Source organism: Pocillopora damicornis, chromosome 5, assembly GCF_964200805.1.
Source record: "Pocillopora damicornis chromosome 5, jaPocDami1.2, whole genome shotgun sequence".
In the NCBI taxonomy this organism is placed as follows: Eukaryota; Metazoa; Cnidaria; class Anthozoa; order Scleractinia; family Pocilloporidae; genus Pocillopora; species Pocillopora damicornis.
This window is the reverse complement of record NC_142674.1, coordinates 27,636,145-27,660,549: the sequence shown is the minus strand read 5'-3', so window position 1 is coordinate 27,660,549 and position 24,405 is coordinate 27,636,145. Positions and strand designations below refer to the sequence as shown.

Sequence of the window (24,405 nt, the reverse complement as noted above, 5' to 3'; positions counted from 1 at the left end):
TAAAGCATAGCCACTGTTTTTCGTAATGATGGCAAAAGACGTCAACCAAAAGTACCTGTACATGTTATATTCGATTATAGTATATTTTATAGCGGTTTTTGCCATAACGACGACGTGCAACTCTTGAAGTGTCTCCGATTGGCGGTTTCTAGGTTACCATGTTCTCCCGCTGACGACAACTCGGAACGAAAATAAGTACACAGGCGCGAAAGCGGCGCGACTAGACAAGTGTCTCTATGGTAGATTCGAGAGTATGCAACAACATAAAATTAAAGCTATTCATTATTATACTCACGGTACTGAATAATTCCAGTGCACACAAATGTAAGACGATCGATTCACCTAACAAAAAGGAAAGATGACAAATAAACCAACATGACAGCAGTTGAATTGATCACGTGGTAAACCAGGATTATTTAAGAGAAGACAACTTAAACATTCTTGGGTTAGTTTCTTAAACAAATCCTAACTAAAATTAGTAATAAATAACAACTTACAAGTCTGTTGGCAAAGGCAATGCGGACAGGATATGTTAAGGGAGCCATTTCCATCTCAGGTAACTTGACAGAGATGACATCAGAGCTGACTTCAACGTTGTACTTCGAGTCACTGGAAAAGAAAAAAAAAGACCTTGAATATATTTTAAAAACCGTCATCCAGAAGAAGATTAACCTTTTACCTCCAAGATCTCATTAGTAATTCTCCTTACTGTCTGTCATACAATTCGTATGATGTTAGTTCGGAGAATTTGGTATTGGATCAACTAACAATACCTTAATTTATATTTTTCTCTATTCTCATCACTTGTCTCCTTGATATTGTATTGATATTGTATTGATATTGTATTGATATTGTAAGGAGAAATTCTACCCTCGTCACTCGTGGGAGTTAAAGGGTTAACAGGAACTGCAGATGTCAAACTTGGAAACCATTTATGCTTATTACACTCACAAACTACAACGTGGTTCGCTTAAAATAAATTAATATATGAGTTTTATCAAAAATAAGAAGAAGACAAGCAAAAGCAGTTATAGCAAATCGTAAACTGCTTTTAATTATTTCTGGTACATATTCCATTTCCCAATCAAACCACAATATACACAGCCAGCAGTCCCTTCTTCTCGGTGCATTCCGTCGCACGATTAAAATAAATTCAGTGGGAAAAAAATGACGTTATCGCCTTTCACACCCAAAATTCAACGCATCAATTTTTTTTTCTTTTCACAATCTCTTTTGACTCGTGCGACAGACTTCGCTGAAAAGCAGGGACTGCTCGTAGTCTAACCACGAAATAGTCTCTTCTAAATACTGAGGGAAAAACCAAAATTGTTTAAAAATTCTATCCAAACGTACTTTCAATGCATTTAGTGCATGTAACATACCGGATCTTCGCGTCAAACGCCTTGGGTAATAAATCTCCGATATTTCTGATGATCATGAAGCCAACTCCTATGTTGTCTTCCACGTCTAAAACAAAATTAAATAAAAAAATATTTAGTTCTCTAAAAGAGCTGTCACTCACAACATTACAATAATCATTGCAAAAAAAATTATAGCAATCTTAAAAATTGTTCAAATCCGCCTATCTTTGTTGTTGTTTGCCAGCTCTCCCAGGTATCCTTTTTTCCTCGCGTGCGCGCGCGGAATCCAAACGCGCACTAATTTTGCTGTGTCAGGGTTTAATCTAGAAACTACCCAAAGAAGGCCTGGCGGACCCCCTTCTTTAGTTTTAGGGAGGCCCTTTACCGAGAAAAGGGTTATTACTATGTAAAATAGTACTTACAAAATAAGATTATCCTTCGGCACAATTTTTAGCGCCTCATTTGATATTTAAACGTACCTTTTATAAAGCAAATTTTTCGACTTGTGGATATCCCGCAAAATCGTACTTAAGTATAAACCCAGGTACTTGTTATGCAAGTTACGTCAAATTCAAGACTTACCTGTTCCACGAAAGAAAGGTTTAGGAAGGTAAATTCTATTGGAGATATTACGCCAAATTTTATAAGGAGAGTCGCTGTAAAGGTCTGTTCTCGCGGGGTACGATAATCCAGAGAATCCTTTGACATACACTGGATGAAGTTCCATAACTATGAAGAACATGGCATGGATATTAGCAAGTGAAAGCAATCGTTTGCTTACAATGAAACCGTCCTCTAGGTGAATCAAAATAGTTTCTATAGCTTGCGGAAAACTCATAAAAAGGGCGAAGTTACGGTATTCTAAAATATAGGCTACTACGATTTTCACATAAATAAGACAGGAAAGTATCATTCGTGCGCATGTTCAGGATCAAGATCTCTAGAACGCGTTGAATGCCGTTTAGTAATATTTCATAAATCTCTGATAATAGCTACCGTGCGCTTCTTAACCCAAACACCACAAGTAAAATCCCCAAACTGATCAGAAATCTCTATTGACATCATCTGTCTTTCATAATTTCAAATTCCAAAAAATGCAGTGATATTGTTTGCAACATTTCAATCACTTATGAGACAGAGCGGAGGAATTCCCCGACAAGTAGGTATTAAAATTACCTCAAAATGCGACACAGCCCTGTTACACACAGCAAACTCAACAAAATATAATTCTTACCAATATTGGGAGTAATAATCGTGTACGGTGGCAAAATGCTGTCGGTAGAGCGCCTGTATCTGCGCGAGTCTCGTTTTAAGTACGGTAGACTTCTGGCTAAGTTTCCGCTGAAGTTTTCCATCTGTTTTAACAAAGCCGCTGTCCCTGCGGAGTGCTGTCAAATTGAAAGAAACAGCAGTCAAGATAAGAGGCTTACACGGCCAACGGAAGATAATAGTAGGGTAAGTGTACATAAAAATATCTACTGCTCCCAAAAATCGCCTTACAAAACTCTTGACCTCACTGCCAGTACCTTCGAGCTAGTGCCGGTATAAACAAGGTCACAATCCAACGGTCATGCGTTTCTTGGAGCAATATTCAAAAGAATTTACAGAGTAATTATGTGTCCTTTTTGATACACTCTCATGATCGACCATTGATACTTGCGTCTTGGTAGCAAACGTCTGCCCGCGTATGCGACGGATTGTGCATGACAATGGTTTATGCAAGTCAACAGAACTAACGTTGATAACATTTTTGAAAACCGGAGCCGAATTGTAAAAAAATTAAGACTAAAGATTACTGCGAATGACCACAGACACCTGAAAATATCTTAGTAGAAGCTCGCTTTCCGAACAAGTATGATGATCACGGTTAAAAACTCGCTATTGGCTTCTGTTTCCAGTAATGCGAATGGCTGAAAGGGCACGAGTTTCACAGGCCAATTGGAGAGCATAGTGAAATAAAAACCAGCGACAAATCGACCGTGGATTACTTGCAAAAAGAAAAAATAAAATAACAGCAAAAATAATTCGGATCAATGTCAGGACCTACGTAACTGCGCACCTACCCTTCCCTTAACCCAACAATAACACTAACTTGTTATTAGTTGACTGTTCTTGGGTTAGGGAAGGGGTAGGTACAGACTTGCTCAGATACTGATGCAATAATTATTACCCGTTGAACGACGTCCCACACATCTTTGTTATCGGAGCTAAACAGCGTACTGGCTGACTGAAGAAGGACCTGTGGATCATATCAAATAATTACTTGAGTTGTTGTTCTTGAGAGAAGCAGAAATTGTAAGCAGAAAAGAAGAGAGAAGCAGAAATTGTAAGCAGAAAAGAAGAGAGAAGCAGAAATTGTAAGCAGAAAAGAAGAGAGAAGCAGAAATTGTAAGCAGAAAAGAAAAGAGAAGCAGAAATTGTAAGCGCGAGGGATTCCGGATCGAAAAGTCGGTTTTGGTCAGTAAACTACTCTCTTGGTTGCGTTTTCTGGCGAAACTTTCTTTAACCCTTTACACCCTAACATCAGTATGCATTTTCTCCATACTGTTCTCTATACAATTCTTAAAGCGCTGACAAGGAGAATTTGTTTAACGATCCAGAGCTTCTGTAGTTGTTGATCATTTCCAATATTCTCATGACCTTAGTGTGTCATTCAGGGCTGATATTGTAAGGAGAAATTAGATGCTAGTCACTCTTCAGGATGAAAAAACTGACCAGTGAACTTCATTTGCACATTCGCAGCTGCATATTTAAATTAAAAGAGGATTTTCCCGTCCTAAAAAAATTTGTACGTTGTGTCACATCATTATTTCGAAACAGTTCTCTTAGTCACAATTTCACTTCTTGACAAGACTTGACAAGAAATGGGAAATTTAGACACCATACAACTATTATCTCCGCCACCAAAATTTTTTAAACACAGATAAGGTAGTGAACGCGTTCTCCGATTCAACAGGTCTTCCCCACGCGAGGAGGTCAAGAGCTTCCTTAACTGGTGATCAATTCCTTCATTCTCGTGACCGTAATATTTGATTCAGGGATGATATCGTAGGGAGAAATTAGATGCTAGTCATTCTTAGGGGTCAAAGAGTTAAAGCTAGGCATTATGGGATCGTTGCTTGAGGTGCGACCGTTTCGATTCCCGCCAAATGAGCCGAAGTCGGCGGCGTCACGCCTTGTTTAGGCCAGGCCACTAAGTCAAATGTTATGCTCATTTTAAGACAACTACCCAAAGAATACAATCCCCTTGGGTGCTCAAACTGCGGTAAGTACTATATCTTTACTTTAAAATGGCCGAGATAGAAATTACGCGGTTTCGGCAATAAACTTCTCTAACTTTCGCACCTTCGCAAACTCCTTGGTCTTGGCTGAAACAAGCGTGCTGGAGTTTTGTTGACTCTCGTATCCAAACAGAGTGGTGATAATCGTCAGTGCGATTTCTATGTCTCTGGCGTACAGTTGAGGGGATAACGTGATGGCAAGATCTAACTGCTGTCCTATACCAAGGGCGAAATCTGGCTTCCAGTCAACGTTACCAGACGTCAAGTTTTTTAGCTACAAAAGACACAAGGGTAAGTTAGTATTATCAAGTGACTTGATAACGTAAATTGGCCATCGTAAGGAGTTTTAAGGCTGATGTTTCGAGCGTTAGCCCTTCGCCAATCGCTCTGACGAAGGGCTAACGCTCGAAACGTCAGCTTTAAAACTATTTACGGTGGCCAGTTTACGTTATCAACTCAGTTGATATCTTCCACCGATATTGCACAAGAGTTTGTTTAGAAACTTAAACCCTCTACACAAAAGAAACCAGTTGAATTGCCATCTGTCTGAGTAGACATGTTGGTCAATTGATTGAGGGCGGGGGGAAGAACGGTGATATCTCCATGATCTGACATGATGTATTAAAGGATGCATGTTGTTTCATAGTGTTTGATGGGGGCGGGGGTGTCTAACAGACAGTAGTTGATAACTTTCCATCTTAAGAAAGAACGACCTTTCTTGAACATTTCAAGGAACAATTTATCACATAATTCTAGCTTGCGACTCATTCAAAAAAAGCAAAGTAAAAAATTAATAAACAAAGCGATAAACATGTATCACTCAAACAAGGGAGAACAACTACTTCGTGTCGGGAAGGGCAGGATTAAATACAGACTATAGTTAGCAGTTATTCACCGAAGTGAAGGTAGATAAAAATCACTTTCACCGACACTGAGGTAAATTATTATATTTCATAAGCTCTCACCTTCTGCTGCAAAGCAAAGAATGAGTTGGACACACAATTAAGTAGACTTGGTTTCTGCCAGCCATCATCCTTGTGACAAAACCGAGTTGCTGTTCCTAAAAACGAAAGAAAAGCATTAATCACAAACGTTCTCTCTAGTGATCTCAAATTGTGGTTGAATCCGCGAACTTGGGAGTTAAAACTACACAAGTTGCGCAGAAGATTAAACATTACTGCAGGCTTGTGCTGCTATGTTACTCTCACCTGAATCATCACCCACACTCGTGTTTTAAGCACAGACTCCAAATCCAGCTTCTCACATGAAAACCTAGCTTTCGATCACGCCTTCATGATCAGCGCTGCAGGACGCGCGTTTTTCCACCGGCGGGAAAATTTGAGACGCGTCGGGAAGAGGTTTACCGGAAGTCTGGCACTAATAATGTTATTTTCAGCGTAAAACTCGTTGCACACCTCTCTCCTACTTGCGTCGCTTACGGCCTCATACTTTCCCGCGGGCGAAGAAACGCAATACTAATGAGCTACTGCTCAAACGTTCGTGAATATCACGTAACTTGGTTTTATTCACTGATAAATTCACTGGTAAATGCCTTGTTTAGTAACACATCAAAGAAGCGCTCGACGACTTTCGTTCACGTACTTGAGTTTACAATACAATACAATACAATATTCTTGATTTATCTAACTTACGGCCTTCAAAGCAGTACAAATACATATATAAAATAATGACTAATCGGCAAAACGACTTACTACAAGAAAAACTAAAACTAGAAATTGTACGGTTTAACATAGATATAACATGATATAAATAATTACCTTCTTAAACAACATTTCATCCACAAAATTAAAAAACGTTGGCATAGATGGTGAGATCACAAAATTTTCAAAAAAAGTTAAGTTAATCAAAACACAAACCCGATGATCCGAATGGGCATTTTTCTTTTGCTGTTGTCCCAAACGCGGCTTTTTTCCACCATATTTCTTCAGCAAATGCTCTTGGACATGATGTGTTTATAACTATTAAATACAAACAAATAAAATTAATTCTAGAGTTCCTCATTTTTCGGTTTTAGTAAACAAATAATACGTAGATAAATATATAAAAAGAGGTAACATGACGAATACTGTTCGAGATATCTTCCTTTAATGTGGTGAAATAATATAATAATGATAATAGTAATAATAATAATAATAATACTAACAATAATAATTTAACAAATACAAATCATTGTTAGTTATGTGTACAGAAGACTCACGATTTCTCGTGCAAACTGTTTCTAGAAACTCTCGAAAAGAGGAGTTAAAATTAACTTTCGTTTCTCATGAAAGAAATGTGACCAAACACACGACCTTCCGACAATTCAACCAATTCTTTTTCCCAAGTAGGAAATTAGAAAAATGGGGATCCTTCCTTATTTGACAAGACTGAAAAAGACTGTTTCTCTGCAGGGGAGTTAACGCATGTCTAAGCGCCTGTTTTAAACGCATGCAAACGCATTTCACCTGCAATAAAGACGCGTTTTGAACGGGTTGAGGCGTGTTTCATCGGCACTGTTGACACCTTACACGCACAACGTAACCCATTTCAAACGCATTAAATACGCATACAAACGCATTTTCACCGCGTTTGCAACGCGTTCAAATTACGTAAAATCTCACTTACCCACACAGCCTCTACCGCTCACAATCTGACCCTGTTTGTCTTCGCACTGATTACAACGCCTTCCAACCACATTCTTCCCTCCCCTTCGGCCTTTAAGACAAGGGCACTGGCCATTCTCTGTAGCACACTGATCACCAGTACTACCAATCTCTTCACAGTCACATCTAAAACAGCCATCACTAAACACAGGGGCACCCGAGAATGTGTAGCTTACAATCTTTCGATAGTGCTTTGCCTGGACAAAAACAAAACGAGTAAAAATTAAAAAAAAAAAAACATTGATTTCCAGTTGCGTAACAAGTGAATGAAAGACACATTAGATTCAGAACTGAATTCTGGAGCAGTAGGCGCGGTTTACAGGCGACGAAAATTGCAAGACCACATGGGAACCATTCAGTGGCTTTCTTTCAGACACATCGCCCATACAATGCACTTTTCAGCCCTGTTACCTATACCAATCAAATAAAGAATGATGCAAATCGCAAACAAATCGGTATAAAAACCTGTTCTTTTCGACGAAATGTAAAAGCACACACACAAAAAACTTTGTCCCCCCACACTGCAAACAATTCTCCTTTCCCGCCTAAGTCCATAATGGTAGATTAAGGAGTTTTTTCTTCATTTGTTCATTTGTTTTCTGCATTATCGCTTTTTCTCCCATTGATTTTTCCCTCGTTCTCCTGACTTCATATAGAAAAACAGAAACTGCTCTGATTTTTCCCCTGGTTTAGACTCTCGAAACTTTCCACGGTTTAAATAAAGTTCAACTGATAAGCTTCCTCCATGTGGTACTTACATTACAGTAGCACTCTCCTGTAGACTTGTTACAAACTGGACTCAAATTCATCCCCACTTCACATTTACACGGACCACAGACGCCTATACTTGAAGCACCAAAGTACTTATCTCGACAGGGTATCTCCATGCGGACTTCACAAAATTCCCCTAAGAAATTATACAAACCATTAAAACTTGAAATTTAAGTGAATCTTAAGTTCAACAGTGAGATTTGCGTTGCATATCGGTAACTGGTGAATTCGCCCCACTGGAAGTTCGCGCCTAATCACCAGTACCAGTTCGCCCGCAAATCATTCAGCTAACCTAACTGCGAAATTGCTAGAGCAGCACGATATCTATGTGTTCCTCTTATTTAGTTTTCGTTTTCTTCTTTGCTTTCATTTTGTTTTCACATCTTGTTTTTCAGTTTTGCACTGAGGTTTTTGTTTCTGTTTTTTTTTGTTCTTGCGTTCGAAACGGTGCTCTCGCGTCAAGAGTAAAAGGGTGCTGTATATGTATTTATCATACAAACTACGGTGTTATACTGAAGAAAAGTAAAATGGTTTCTGTGTTTACATACCCTGATGTAAACACGCGGGAGGTTGGGAGAAGACGAGATAAGCGTAGGAAACCGTTTTACATTTCTTTTATGAAATAACTAATGAAAGAGGAACGAAAACCGTGTTTACATACGCTCATGTAAAATGGTTTTATGGCCAATCAGAGTACTATTTGAATTATTTTATAAAGGGATTTCCAGCCCTGAGAAAAGCCGTAACAACACACGTGAAAAAATACGATATTTTTTCACGTGTGTTTGATATCGCCAATCAGCTGCTGACACGTCACACGCCTTTCGCGCCACTCGGTCAAGTTGATGAATGAACGGCAAAGCCTTCACCATTCTCAATCCAAGGTCGTTTGTCAGAATATTTTCGGATTATTTCTGCTTAAAAACCGAAATATTCGTATCGACGCTTACAGACAGTAACGTTCAAACTTTCCTAGAAAGGGAAGAAAACCAAAAAAAAACGAAAAGAAAAACCGAAAGTTACGTATTTAGTGGTTTTGGTAATGGCATTTCTCGCGGCTGAGAACGAAAATTGACCACTGGAAGATTTGCCACAGGCCGATTTTGGCCGGTTACCTGAATGATTTCTTCTGTCGGTAAGGACCAATTCAATAACTGAAAATTTTGTATATTGAAAATTAGGCCCATTGTTTGTTTTTGTAGTGATTTAACGCATGTTCTCATCTTGAGTGCGCCAACGGACTTCACGATTTGTATTCGAGGATTGTCGATCCTTTTATTTTAATTCATTAATAGAGTCGACTTTTCTTGTCAGTAAAAGGCTACTGTGTTTACATGATAAACAAAATAATACCTAGTTACTTGTAGATATGAAATTTCTCTTCTCGTATTCAACTCCACATCTCACTCGTGAGCTACCGAGTTAAACTCTCGAAGGGAAATTCCATATCTACGCGCGCCCATGTATTATTCTCTATTTATTTATTTATTTATTTATTTCATTTATAACAACTTTGTGTGGATTAAAATGGTACCCACAAATTGCAAAAAAATGTGTCCAATAGAGAATGATTTTAAATGAAAAAAAAAAAAAGACAAAAAATGAAAAAAATTTCCACTTACCAGTGTACTGTTGAGGACAAACACATCGGAATCCCTTTCCATGGTTTGTACTTTCACATTTGCCATGTCGGCATGGCTTAAGAGAACATACGCGCAGGCAGTGTTTACCAACGTAACCTACGGGACATATGCATTTGTAGGAGTCGAATTCCTCTTGGCACGTGCTGTAGTCTGGACAAGGGTTCGATGAGCAGTGGCTTCCCATTTTCTGTTCACAAACAGATGTTGTTTTGTGATTGACTCCAGAGTTCATGTTGATCTCAGTGCTTCCGACAAAAACCCCTACAAATATGGAAAGAGAGAGGTTAGTGTCTCCTTGTATAAACGGGTAACCGAGTTGGACCATTTCCGAAAGGCCAATAGCCTCTGTTTTAAAACGAGCCCAGATACGATACTTCTCATAGGAAAAGAAATTTTTTTGCAAACGAAGCTATTTTCACGAAAAAGGGGTCGGAAATGGCCTAATATTCATACATCCACTATTACCATGCTCACTCCAAAAGCACAGTTTCAACGCTTACTACATAAACAAGCACGCACGAACACACATGCACGCGCTTGTACGCACCTGCTCGCACACGTACACGCACGTGCGCACGCACATACGCACTCACACTAACGCTCCAAACCTAACATTTAGTCTGTCTTGCCTTTCTGTGATGTTTCTTCATGTAAATTACTAACAAGTAATAACACGATTTATCTTGCAATTTGGTGTAATAAGCACTTATAAATTTTTCAAAGACTACAAACTTTATTCGCCCTACAGCTCGTGCAATCTTGTGGTACTGAAAAATTTACTCGAGCGTATTAACACCAAATTGCACTCGAAATCATGTTATTACCTACACTCATAAACAACTATCTTTTCCTCCAAGCTTAGGGAAATCAGTGCATTGCTACTAATTTAATACCTAGAACAGGCTACAGAAACATAAGCCTAACAGTTTAACTAGAGGAATTTGCTTAGAAAAGCATACCTTGTATACAGCCTCTAAATCCACCATACACTGCAGACTTGGTAGAATTCTTCCTCGCTCCCATGAAAAACTGTCTGGCAACTCCAAGGTCTTTTCCACTGGATGCATCTGCAGAAACTTTGTAGATGTAGTCCATTGTTATGTTAAGGGAAGAATCTGTCCAGAGGATCTCGATGTGATGCCACTGGGTATCATTCACGGCTATGTGAGGCAATTGGAGAACTAACAGCCCTTTGTAGTTGTACGACAGTTTACCATCAACCAACTGAAATAGCAATGAAGTTCACATAAGTATAAGAATGTTCAATGACTTTTAAAACATGTACCTTGATTTACATAACTTACCTCTAACACCGAAGATGATGACGAAAAAGAGGTTTCAAGCAGAGTTCCTGAAGGCTTGGCTGTGCGGAATCTCATTGAAACACTCCACGGAAGATTGACCCTTGAGTTGGCAGGCACCCTCATAAAACTCTGTCCTAAGAATCTCTTAGTGTATTTCACACCTGTTAAACAAGGAAGTTTGTATGAATGGTATCCATATAAGAACCCGTGATAAGAAATTGATGTTCTCCTTAGTTGGGGTATTTTAGGGTTACGCGACTCCCAGAAAATCAACGCTAACTGGAGGCCTGGATAATTTCTCCTCAATTTAACCCTTAAACTCCTATAAGTGACCAAGACAGTATTTCTCCTTACAATATTAATACGATATCGACCAGATAAGCGATGAGGATAAAGAAAAACATCAGTTTGGGGATAATTAGTAGATCCAATGCTAAATTCTCTGAACTAACATTGTAAGCATTGTATGGTTGACAGTGAGGAGAATTACAAATTTGATCGGGGAGTTAAAGGGTTTAGGAAATTAATTAATCCGAGTTACATCAACCTTTTACCTGCCATAAATGACCAAGATATAATTTCTCCTTACAATATCAAAACAATATCAAGCAGACAAGTGACGAGAATAAAGAAAAATATCACTTAGAGAATTATTAATTGATCCAATACTAAATTCTCAGAACTAACATTATAAGAATTGTATGACAGACAGTAAGGAGAATTAACAATTATATCTTGGCAGTGAAAGGGTTAAGAAACAGAAATTGCTGACACAACAGAAGACAATATTTGAGGAACTCGGCCCTTATCTTTTAACTCTGAGGATTGTTCACAGGGTTTTTGAAACTGGCAGATCTTCGTCAGATGTACAGCAAAACTGATTTTTCGCTCTTTTCTCAGAACTATCGGGTCAAAATCTAGTATGGATCGATAATTCAAGGCGAAAATACCGGTGATTAAGTACGTGCATTTATTAATAGAAGATCCACTAAATCAGATAAACTCGACGATATATTTCTCATAACAAGGAATCGCATACATTTAAATGCTCATAAGGTGTCCTTTATCATGTACAACTCATGAACTGTTGTCTGCATCTTAGATACTAAGCATTTGAAAAGATTCCAAAAGATTCCGTACTCTTCCGAACGCTTCAAACTAAAGTAAGTGCGAGAGGAAAGATCTCTTACATATCCGTAAAAAAAAAAAAAATTCAATACCTGTTTCACAGCGACTTCCATCATACCCAGTGGGACAGTCACACCGGCGAGAACCAAGTATGTTAAAACACGTGCCTCGCTCGCAAGGTTTATATGCGCACGTGTTGCCCATTGCTTTACATTTAGCACTGGTTCCGTTGTTGTACAATGGCTGACTGAGGTCCAAGAACTTGTGATCGATGTAAACATTCCTGATGCAGCCAGTAAAATGTTTGTAGAGGACTGGGAATTTAACTGGTAGCTGCACAAGCCCACCGAGAAGAAGAGGGCCAGTCAGATCCAAGGAGCTAGAAAAGAAAAAAAAAAGATCACATTGTTGCTATTTGCAGTTCGCTTTTTATTCCCAACACGAAAACATTCCATACATGATTTTGAGAATTTAAAAAGTAAGTAGAATTATGCATAGGACAAGCAGTGCAAAAAGTGTACACTTGTGATCAAAGTGCAGTGATCAGGAACTTCTAGCCCTCAAGATTACAATTGACCCTTTGACTCCCAGAAATGAGAGCTCCAATTGCAGTTTAACATTAGTAATCTGACAAAAAAAATCACTTCTTGGATCAAAAAAAATGTCAAAAAAATCTTACCATAAAGGTCACCCACTATACTAAAATTATTGCAAATATTAACCCGCTTATAGATACCTAAAGCTCTGATGATGATGATGATAATAATAATAATAATAATAATAACAATTAATAATATTAATAATAACACTATTATCAGTTCATATGATATATTTCTCTATTCTCGATTCTCTTATAAATTTAAGAAATAACTAATTCAAACAAATTGGAAATAAACATAGTAAATAAAAATCAACACAGTTTTTAAGAACCCCAACAAACCAAAGGCAGACAAATTGGCTTTAAACAGAGCAAACCCAACGAGTGGAACTCAGGGCAACTGAAAACAGATCCAGTAAGTAGCTGAGCGGAGAACTACAACCTGGGACCACTGGATTACAAGTCCAGTGCCCTAAGCACCTGACCAGCACCCTGGGCACCAGGCCAGCACCCTAAGCACTCAGCCACTCTGCCTCTCTGATGGTGTGCATTTACATAAAAATGTACCTGTAATTTTCAGATTCATCTTTAATTTGAAGTTGCTGTGCTGCGGCACATGGGAAGGAGGCAGCTTTGGTCCCAAAATTCACTGCCACTGCAAGTTTACAGTCATCAACAATGATAATGCCAGTCTGAAAAAAAGAAAAAAATGATCTACTGGGTAAAAAACATCTTGGGTTACTAAGGGTTACTAATACTTTTATAAATTAAATTTTTTCAGTACAAAGCAGACTCACTCTGAGATCAGCAAAGTAAAACACAACATAACTTTGGATAATGGATTGTAACAGGGGGTTAAAGGTGAAAGTGTTCCTTAATGAAATGGTCACAACCCTTAACTCCTTCCAATATATGTACATAGCAGTTTACCCTCTAATTCCTAAGATGTGATTGTTAATTCTCTCCTCTTGCTGTTACACATTCCCTTTTAAATTACATGTAGTTACAAGGATTTGGTGTTAGATCAAGAAGACAACATTAACTGATAAGTCTGAGTATTCTTATTACCTGTTTGCAGAATTATGTATGAATACCACAGGGAGAAGTTACATGTTAATCACTTCTAATAGTTAAAGGGTTCATCTCATAAAAGCTACTTACTGAATTAAGAGCAAAAAGATGAGATATTTATTGAGTTATCCTTCAGGCATTTGAAATCAGATCATTTTTTTAGCCAATTTGTAGAATTATCTGACAATATATTCATTTACATTCTTTAACATATAGTCCACAACTGTTATTTCAACAAGATATTACATCTACAGTGATGCAGTTTTGGAAGATGGCTCTCCCTTATCAGCCACAGTAATTGCCATGCCTACACCAGAAGAGAAATAATTCCAAAGTCTTTTTTTTTTTCCTTTTCTCTAAGTTAAAAATTCAGTATCAACAACATTCAAAAGGGATTGATATATTTTAGTATTTTTTCACAAGTTCAGACTTTTTGTTGTGTGATGCCCATTATTTTCCCATGACCTTTTCATTTTTTTAAACAATGCAAATTATACTTCAACTTGTAATTACTTTTGAAAGAATACAATGAATTACTTAAAGGTCATACATTCTCATTGCAAACCACTCAGCGCTATTCCAATGGAAAACAAGGAAATTCAAATTCTCCCCAATATATATAGAGAATTTAACCTTATGTAGTCAATTTGTTCATTTGTATACACAGGTTATCTTGGCACATGTTGTGCATGTTCATGCATGTTTCAATGCTAAGTTTTTTTTCATAGCTGTGCCAGGTTGAAATTTTGAATTGCTTGTCACTGCAGGAGTTCTGTTTGTTTTTTTTCTAGACTTAAAAAGCTTGTTGCTCTGAAGAAGCTGTAATACTTCCAAAATGATTTTTGGATCATTGATCTGAGAAGGAAATATTTATCTTCATTCCTTTATGTTTTGACTTTCTTTAAGTTCAGAGGTTATCAATGAAGGTAGTAGTTGTTTTCATATGAAAATTTCAAGTTTGTTTTTTTTGTTTTTGTCTTGAGTGGAGTTGTTTTTTTAATGGATGATCAAGAGGAAAAACAGGCAAGTGTTGTTTTTCATGAAAACTTTCTTGAAGTCAAGAGTTTTACCCTAATTGAGATGCTCTATAAAATAGTCCAGTAATATCTATCAAAATATCAGCACAGAGAAGCAGATAATCCCAAAGTTGATCATGTCTTTTGGGTGGTTTGTTTAATCACTGATGAAAAACATACGTTTTAGATTTTTATCAGGTTTTGGCTTCCTTCTTGATCTGAGAAGGAAATATTTATCTTCATTCCTTTATGTTTTGACTTTCTTTAAGTTCAGAGGTTATCAATGAAGGTAGTAGTTGTTTTCATATGAAAATTTCAAGTTTGGTTTTTTTGTTTTTGTCTTGAGTGGAGTTGTTTTTTTAATGGATGGTCAAGAGGAAAAACAGGCAAGTGTTGTTTTTCATGAAAACTTTCTTGAAGTTTAGAGTTTTACCCTAATTGAGATGCTCTATAAAATAGTCCAGTAATATCTATCAAAATATTAGCACAGAGAAGCAGATAATCCCAAAGTTGATCATGTCTTTTGGGTGGTTTGTTTAATCACTGATGAAAAACTTTCAGTTTTAGATTTTTATCAGGTTTTGGCTTCCATGTAGCAAAATTTAACCCAGATTGAGTGTGTGATTTCATGAAATTGTTCCTTAAAAAAACAATTTTTAGCTCCAAGAGATAAGGCTCTCTAATCAATTTAAATGATTGGAATTTGAACATTGTAAGGAATGTCAAATGAAAAGTATTGTGTAACATACACCACTCCAAAACTGCACTCTTCAAATCATTAAACAATTCCACAAAGAAAACAATTTTTGCCCATTTTTCTGATATTGAGGAACCTAACACATACTTGTGCAACCAGCAAATATCCGGGTAACATGAGTGGTCAGATAATTATGTTTGAGAGGTGACCCTTGACACTTGAATCTTTACAACTGAAGTTGACATATTTACCCTCAAATTATACAGAAGCTGTTTACAGGTTATTGGCCACCAAAAATACATGTCACCTTAAGAGTAAAAAAGTTTAAGTAACAAAACCACTGGACAGTCATAAACATATTGAAACCACCATGTGAATCTTGCTCTAGAAAAGCTCCAATCTGTAGTTTTACACTTGAACTGTAGGTTTCAGTTTGAAATAGTTTATGAATTTAGAGTAACATCTAGTTCAGAACTTTGCAAATTGTAAAATACCAGAAAAAAAAATTAACAGACTGTAACACAAAATAAATTGAATTTCTCATTGCCTCCTTCACCCTTCAACTCCCAGAAGTAACTAACATGTAATAATGATATCCAAACCTTATCAATTACACAGGTAATGAGAATACTCAAAGTTGTTATCTTGATCTGATACCACCAGATTCTCATAACTAATTTTGAAAAAATGTACAACAGCTAGAGGAGAGAACTGACACTCAGATCTTAGGAGTTTAAGGGTTAACTGAGCAGGAGACCCACATAGTATAGAAGGTTTGTGATTAAATAAATTGTAATTCACATTCATGAATTAAATGGTATTTACATTGGAAATATTTCTCCAAAAAAATTCCTACCCTGTTCTGAAATGCCACTTCCACTTTATGCCAATTGCCGTCAATGACACCACCATTTACATTTGATGTAACAATGACTTCATGGGAAAACAGTGAAAACCTGAACCGAACTTGTCCTTGCCACACTTCCACTGCAATAAAGTCATGTTTTCCATCATACCGTCCATTGAAGAGCAAAAGCCCACTGTGTTCAGTGGTGGTAAACTCCATCTGTATGTGTAAACGCCATCTTTGTTTCAATGCTAGGAAAAAATAAAGTCATCATCATCATCATCCCAAAACAAACTACAAACAGTGCCATTGAGTAACAACCCTTTAACCCCTAAGAGTGACTGGCATCTAATTTCTCCTTACAATATCACCCCTAAATCAAACAGTGAGGTCATGAGAATAAAGAAAAAGATCACCAGCTGAAGAAGCTCTTGATTGTTGTACATTAAGTGTCCTTGTCAGTAATTTAGGGAATGTACAGAGAACAGTACAGAGAATATGGGTACTGATGTTTGGGTGAAAAGATTAATATAAAATTACCTTTTAGAAGGAGCTACATGAAGGGTGGAACACTAATACATTAAACCCTTAAACTCCCAAGAGTGACCAAGACAAAATTCCTCATTTCAATATCAATACAATGTCAGGAAGATAAGTGATAAGAAATAAAGAGTAATATCAGTTGGGCAATTGTTAGTTGATTCAATACTGAATTCGCCAAACTAACATCATGAGAACTGTACAGCAGACAGTAAGGAGAATTACTTTAGAGATCTGGGAGTGAAAGGGTTAAACACATGAAAAAACCACATGAAATTAAAATTCTTTCCTCCAATACAAGGTGGAAGTGTTCACCTGGATTGGAATGCACTGCCCCTAACATAGTATATGTGACTAATTTGTTTGATTACAAGCCATCTCCTATATTAATAATCTATTTGTTGCACAAGACCAGCACTTAACTTTAAACTTTGAGCGATTGTACAAAACCTCAACATTCAAAAATTCATTGTGTCTTAATTCTGTAAGTTTTTCTTCCATCCTCAATACAGTGTGAAATTCAGTCAAATTCAGTAAAAAAGAGTGCAGTCATGCAGAGGTGGCAAGTTTTAAAAGGGGTGCTTACTAAAGAAAAGTAGAAGAGCTTATTCTAGGATTTATAGTACATATAACTACAAATAAATCCTTACCTGGAAAGGCAACAAATGATCCTTTTTCAAAACTGCGCGTTGTCAGTTGGCACAGTGACCCATCAACTTTACTCGGATCTTTGCACTGACAGGTGAACCCGCTTCCAAGAACATTTTCGCAACCACCATCACTACGGCATGGATTTGCATTTAGATGATTTTCTGTCGCTTTTGAGTCTGTAGGACACTTGCTCTTTGACATGTCAATCTCACAGTTTACACCAGTTCTTCCTGGATTGCATATACAGGAGTAGCCTTCCTCTACACTCACACACTTCCCATTGTTTCCACAAGGATTGGAGTAGCACAAGTTTAAACCTGTGTCACAACTTTCTCCTCGATAGTCAGTAGCACAGGGGCATCTGTAATTAGTTTGCACTCCAACTGAGCAGAATACCACCTTTAATGAGCTGTAGGTGTTGGATTTGTCAGTATAGTCAGTGTGTGACAAGCAGCTCTTTCTGGATGTTGGTAGGGGGAAGTTGCATATTTCGTCAACACACAAGCCATCTTTGAAAGGAAGGAGAGTGACTTTTGCCATTTTGGAAATCTGTACCATATTTATGTACACCATGTCTCTCACATACAAAGGACTATAAAAGCTAAAGCGATCATTTTTATAAACAGCCACCCAGAGCTTGAGATTAGAAATATCATCCTCAAGTGGTGACTTTGCCTTGATTATCCTTGATTCTATATTAAACAATCTGACCTGGTAGTCCTCACAATTCACAGCAGAAGCAATTCCCCTCACAAGACCCTCATAGGATTTATCAAAGAATTCTTTGATAGTGACATCATGGACATCCAGGGTAAAGCTGTTGTTGAGCATTTGAGATGTCACCAATGTTGCAAAAATTTTACCATTGGCGGGAAGGCTGTTCCTTCCATCAGAAACTCTAACCTTAAGTTGGACTGGCCTTACTAACGTGTTGACTAAGACTTTGGGATTGACCTCAAGATAACCTGTCGTTCTGTTCAAAGACATGTCCCAATCTCCTTGTGATATTTCACTGATTTCATATGTAAGACGGTCAGAAACATCAGGGTCATATGCAGGTATTTTAAACTTTGGCGGTGTAGTAGAGCTTTCGTCTCGAACATTAATGACAACAAAGAAATCCTGAAGTACAGGCGAGTTATCATTTACATCTTTCAGTGTCACATTGACAATTGTTTCAACAAAGAATGGCGATGATGTTGCCCGCACCTTTAGAATATACTCAGGTTTTGTTTCATAATCTAACAATCTCTTGGTCATAATCACACCATTTCTCTGAATGACAAATGTTAATGGATCATTGCCAGACACAATGCTGTAAAAAATCTCACCACCTTGAACAAGGTCTTGGGACACTGCTTTAACGGTGACCACATTGGAACGCATTCTCACATCTTCATCAAGAAACACTACATACGGATCCTTTTCAAATTTCGGTTTACTGTCACGAACATCTTCCAATGTTATCTTGACTTTCACGGTTGATTTCATTGATGGTCTGCCTTTGTCAGCAGCAACCACAGTCAGTTCATATTCGGGAATTGTTTCACGATCAAGTGACAGCAAAGTTCTGATAACTCCCTGATTGCTGTCAATTTGAAAAGCACCACCTCCATCACCTAGATAAGTATTGAAAAATACAACATCAACAACCAAAAATATTAATAGGAACACGATCATAAATGGCTTAATCAATACCTGTACTTGAAACCTATCAACCCTTTAACCCCTAAGAGTGACTAGCATCTAATTTCTCCTTAAAATATCCCCCAGAATCACACATTAAGGTCACAAGAATAAAGGAAATGATCATAAACAAGAGAAGCTCTCGATGGTTTATCAAATTCTCCTTATCAGCACCTAAGGAAATGTATAAACAACAGTATGGAGAATATGCATACTGATGTTAGGCTGTAGAGGGCCAACAACATTGTGCTTTTATTATTCAGTAAAAACAAACACATTCAATGTTGTCATGGGTCTCTTCAGATCACAGCAGATGTCAAAATGTAAATAGAACAAAAAAATAGTTGAACACAAGAAGCAGCCAAGAGTGTCACTGATTGGATTTTTCTTCACCCACTTGCTAAAACACATTAACAAATTTTAGGCATGCACCAGTGTTAGACAGTGTAGCTTAACATGAATTTTAAGTAAAAAAGATTTGGAATGTTGTAAAAAAAAAGCAACAGTTTTTACATCTTTAACCCTTTAATCCCTAAGAATGATAAACATCTAATTACTCCCAACAGTTTTACCTCTGGATCAAACATTGAGGTCATGAGAAAAAAGGAAATGATCACAAACCCAAGAAACTCTTGATTGTTCTACAAATTCTCCTTGTTGGTTGAAAATGTATAGAGAACAGAATGGAGAACTTGTATACTGATGTTAAGCAGCAAAGGGTTTGTACCATTGAAAATGTATAGAGAACAGAATGGAGAACTTGTATACTGATGTTAAGCAGCAAAGGGTTTGTACCATTGAAAATGTAAAGAGAACAGTATGGAGAACTTGTATACTGATGTTAAGCAGCAAAGGGTTTGTACCATTGAAAATGTATAGAGAACTGTATGGAGAACTTGTATACTGATGTTAAGCAGCAAAGGGTTTGTACCATTGAAAATGTATAGAGAACTGTATGGAGAACTTGTATACTGATGTTAAGCAGCAAAGGGATGGGGATTACTAAGCTATAAATGTCTACAAAACAACAGGGAAATACAAATGAACACCTGAAATTGAAATATGTTATTGGACAGATTCTGTCTATATGCATTACATGCAAGCATTTGGGGGTTAAGAGAGGTAAGTTTCTAAAGAAACTATGGCGCTGCATTGGTGGAGGATTCTAACAGGGTAATTCATTATTATCAACTAAGTTGATAACGTAATCAACTGAGTTGATTACGTACAGATTGGCCACCTTAAAGAATTACAAAGCTAATGTTTCAAGCCTTGGCCCTTTCTCAGAGCCATGACAATGGGCTAACACTCGAAACATCAGCTTTATAACTCTTTATGGTGGCCAATTTATGTTACCAACTCAGTTGATAATACTAAATTACCCTATTTGAGGGTTTATTATGCATGTAACTCATGATGAAATATCAAACAGTGAATTAGATATATTTACCATTTTTTGCAAATGAGTAGATAATGGCTTTATTTGAACCCTCATCATCATCAACTGCAGAAACTTCCAAAACTCGTGTTCCAGGCCGTACACTTTCCAGAATGGATTTTTCATAGTTGGACTGTAAAAATCTTGGTTTGTTGTCATTTACATCTGTTACTGTTATATGTACATTAGCAGTTCCTTTAAATGGTGGATTACCATGATCAGTTGCACTCACTTCAAACCTGTACTGTGAAGTTGTTTCACGATCTAAAAGGCTCAACACAGTAATCTCGCCAGTTTTAGAATTGATTTTAAAGTTTTGCAGAGATTGTTCAATTGCATAGGTCAGTTTAGCATTCAATCCTTGGTCACCATCAGTTGCCTTGACAATAAGAACCCTTCCATCAACTGCAGTAGCCTCACTGATCCTTTGTCTATAAATACGTTGTTGGAAAATGGGCTTGTGAGTGTTAGAATCAGTTACATTAATGCGCACGCCTGCAGAGCTTTCCAATTGACTGTCTCTAGCTTTTACTGTTAACGAGTAGAATCTAGTCTTGCTAAAGTCCAGTCTACATGATAATGTTATAACACCATTACCAGAAATTCGAAAGCATCGTCTTTGACTAGGGATAGATATCTGGAGACTGTAAAAGATGGTAGTCTGCCCAAGGTCAGGGTCAGTAGCTGTCACCTGAACAATGGTTGTTCCAAAGCGAGCATTCTCCTCCACTGATCCAAAATAAATGGATTTTGAAAATCTTGGAGGATTGTCATTTATGTCTCCCACATTGACAGTCACTTTAGTTTGGCTGCTCATAGGGGGCCTGCCCTTATCTTCAGCCTTGACGTGAAATACATATTGATTCACTGTCTCTCTGTCTAATTTTCTGGTAAGGTACAAGTCCCCAGTTTGGCTGTTAATACCGAATGGTAAATTGGACTCCACTAAACTGTAAATGATCTGTTGGTTTGTACCATCATCTGCGTCAAATGCAGTAACACGAGTAAAGGTGTGTCCTACACTCTCACGTTCCGAGACCATTTCTTGAAAATCAGAATTCACAAACTGAGGTGCATTGTCATTGACATCAATAAGATATATCTCCACTGAGGTTTCGTTGTAATTTGGCGATTCACCTTTGTCTTGAGCCATCACAAAAAGTGTATGCACTGGAATGTACTCATAATCAAGTTTCTTGTTTACTTTGATCTGACCATTAAGATGATTGATAGAAAAAAGTTCCTGGTCATTACCACTGCTAAAACTGTAGGTGACTTCACCATTGGTGCCAAGGTCCTCATCTGATGCACTTACAGTCAAAACTAGCTCCCCTGTTTTGATGTTTTCAGGAATCTTTTTGGAGTATTCTCTCTTTAAAAACTGAGGAACACAGTCATTGACATCAGTAACAGTAATTCGCACAGTGGCCTGGTCTGTTTTAGGAGGGGATGCACTATCACTTGCCTGGACAGTAAGGGAGTATTGCTGTACAGTTTCTCGATCCAGATGTTTGTCTACAGTTATTGAACCACTACTTTGACCAATTGCAAATGCACTGTTAACACCACTATTATTAATGATGTTGTAACGGATATCTGCATTGGAACCTGTATCTAAATCGCGTGCCCGCACATCAAGGACCGTTTCTCCGATAAAAATATCCTCTGGTATGACTTTGCTGTAGGAGGATGATTCGAAGTTCGGCGCGTTGTCGTTTACATCATCGACATAGATGGTCAGATCTGCTTCAGCATACAACGATCTTTCTTGTTCGTATTCGGCTTTGATACGAAAATAGTGCGTCGGCATCTTTTCACGATCTAAAGAAGCTGAAGTCTTTATTAATCCCGTGTTAGGATCGATCCCAAAGAACGACTGACTGAGTAAATTCTGGGACGCTTCCATCGAGTATTTAATTTTCCCAGCGTACCCATTGTTCGTATCTTGTGCTTGAATCGTAGTAACGCTTGTTCCTACGGGACCATTTTCTCTAACCTTAGCTATTAACTGAGAGCTGGAGAAACGGGGAGCTGTTTTCTGTGGTCGACGACGAAATCGGCGTACCTTCTTGGCAAAATTGTTTGCGTTTTTATCGATAAACAACTCAAGTCGCGCTACAAGAACTTGTTTATTTCCACTCGCATTCTCAGAACCAACCGGAAATGCCAACTCCACTACCAGAGTGTTTTCTTGAAGTCCAAGTAACGATTTTCGAAGAACCAAATAATCGGATTTGGCGTCGAATCTGAAATACTTTCTCCATGGTGTATCTCTAAGCCTTAGCGACGCAGGATCTTCTTCGTGAATGAAGTCTTTCAATCGAAGCACACGCGTTCCGACTGGAGCGGTCCGAGACACTTTTCTCTGAAGCTTTCTAAAGCAGTTTTTTCCAAAAATTGTCACGGTCAGAGGTCTTAGAGTCCTCTCTGCTGAATTAAAAATGGAATTCGACGATACATAAATATTAAACGGATTAAGCTGTAGAGATGTGCAGTCTGGCTTGCGAATCATTCGCAATAATCCGTTTGTTGAATCAATAGACAGAATTTGAAGAGTCGTGTGTTCGTCGGGGTTCGATGCTTCAAGCGTGTAATTCGTCCATCCCGGTCTACTTAAATTAGCTAAAATACTATACGGCTCTAACGATGAATAAATATTAATAACGGTGCCGTTCACTTGATGAAAAAGCCACAGGCACAAGTGTAAAAGAAAACCCAGTGATAAGCGGTCGAAACAAGCCATTTGGCGGTGAGTCTGTTGACACCGTGTTAAAATAAGCGCTTTTCATGAGCGAAGTTGAAAATCACCAGTTCTTCCTTCAGCATACGTAAATGAACAACACTCGCTAATTCACTTTTCCATAAACACGGCCCAAGATTGGATAGAGCGCTCATCTTAGAGCACACCAGCTTTGAAATACCTTTGATCTTTACGGTTAGTTTGCTCGAGTGTCGGCAAGAGGTCTAATTTGTTTGACTGACAAGTTTCAATTATTTCAGCAGCTAATTGGCTTCCTCGCCCTCACGTGATCACTTTCTGTAGCCGCGCGAGTTATTGAACCCAAGGTTTGCATGACAAATAAAACTATTTGATTTTCCACAAGCATTCTTGAGTGATTTCTTTGCAAACAAAAGAAGAACTAGAGGCTCACCGTGTGATCAATACAGCAAGTGCTTTCATTTCGACATATTGAAAAGTTTTCAAAAACATCGTTCAAATAAAGTACTTTTGCAAAATTGAAAAGATTTGCGCGGAATTTTACAATTTTTTTAGTGGAATTAAAATTGATTGAAATTGCTTTTGACAATATGTTCTGACTTGTATATTAAGGATTGGATGCCTGTCACACGAGATATCTTGATGAAATTGCTTTGGCGTAAGCTCAGAAGTTAGTCTCGAATTCTTGCAGCTGAACCAAAAAATAAAAAATATCTATTATTGTACATGATTACTATTATTATTACAATAACGCAACCAGACCTTTGCCTGGGTCATCCTTCATCTGATTTGTGCTCAATCCCTGGATGAAAGATCGCAAATAATTAGGAAAGCGAAATTGCACTTGTAAACGAAAGCTTAGCGTGCGTGACTCTGACATTTCCTCTCAAATTCTTGACGTGCCAAAAGTTTGCAGTGCGGAAAAAACTTTCTAGAATATTTTGTCAGGTATGTTGTCTTTACAAGTGTTTGTAACTTTGAACGTGTCAAG

At 37.7% G+C, this 24,405-nt stretch overlaps 2 protein-coding genes across 22 annotated transcripts in view; one reads left to right on the top strand and one right to left on the bottom strand.

The window, feature by feature from the left end:
* LOC113684873 (cadherin EGF LAG seven-pass G-type receptor 1) overlaps positions 1 to 23,672 on the bottom strand; it is a 39,276-nt gene extending 15,604 nt beyond the window's left edge. For 18 of the 20 annotated variants that reach the window (XR_016186768.1, XR_016186769.1, XR_016186773.1 and 15 more), the window contains exons 1-19: positions 20,708 to 23,672; positions 17,571 to 19,190; positions 16,390 to 16,631; positions 13,317 to 13,441; positions 12,244 to 12,530; positions 11,024 to 11,184; positions 10,679 to 10,943; positions 9,699 to 9,980; positions 8,064 to 8,212; positions 7,268 to 7,502; positions 6,520 to 6,621; positions 5,608 to 5,702; positions 4,707 to 4,916; positions 3,532 to 3,600; positions 2,596 to 2,749; positions 1,944 to 2,090; positions 1,383 to 1,467; positions 498 to 609; positions 296 to 342 (exon numbers count right to left, since the gene is read on the bottom strand). Coding sequence is in view for 10 of the 20 variants with exons in the window: in XM_089207003.1 (XP_089063129.1) it covers positions 296 to 342; positions 498 to 609; positions 1,383 to 1,467; positions 1,944 to 2,090; positions 2,596 to 2,749; positions 3,532 to 3,600; positions 4,707 to 4,916; positions 5,608 to 5,702; positions 6,520 to 6,621; positions 7,268 to 7,502; positions 8,064 to 8,212; positions 9,699 to 9,980; positions 10,679 to 10,943; positions 11,024 to 11,184; positions 12,244 to 12,530; positions 13,317 to 13,441; positions 16,390 to 16,631; positions 17,571 to 19,190; positions 20,708 to 23,438 (7,118 nt within the window). In the remaining 10 variants the exon portion in view is untranslated. The remainder of the gene's footprint in view (positions 1 to 295; positions 343 to 497; positions 610 to 1,382; positions 1,468 to 1,943; positions 2,091 to 2,595; positions 2,750 to 3,531; positions 3,601 to 4,706; positions 4,917 to 5,607; positions 5,703 to 6,519; positions 6,622 to 7,267; positions 7,503 to 8,063; positions 8,213 to 9,698; positions 9,981 to 10,678; positions 10,944 to 11,023; positions 11,185 to 12,243; positions 12,531 to 13,316; positions 13,442 to 16,389; positions 16,632 to 17,570; positions 19,191 to 20,707) is intronic. The other 2 variants (XM_089207004.1, XM_089207008.1) reach the window with 2 other exon arrangements.
* The window catches only part of LOC149046295 (vitellogenin receptor-like), a 211,140-nt gene that overhangs the window by 90,447 nt on the left and 96,288 nt on the right, over positions 1 to 24,405 (top strand). The gene's annotated exons all lie outside the window — the stretch shown is intronic.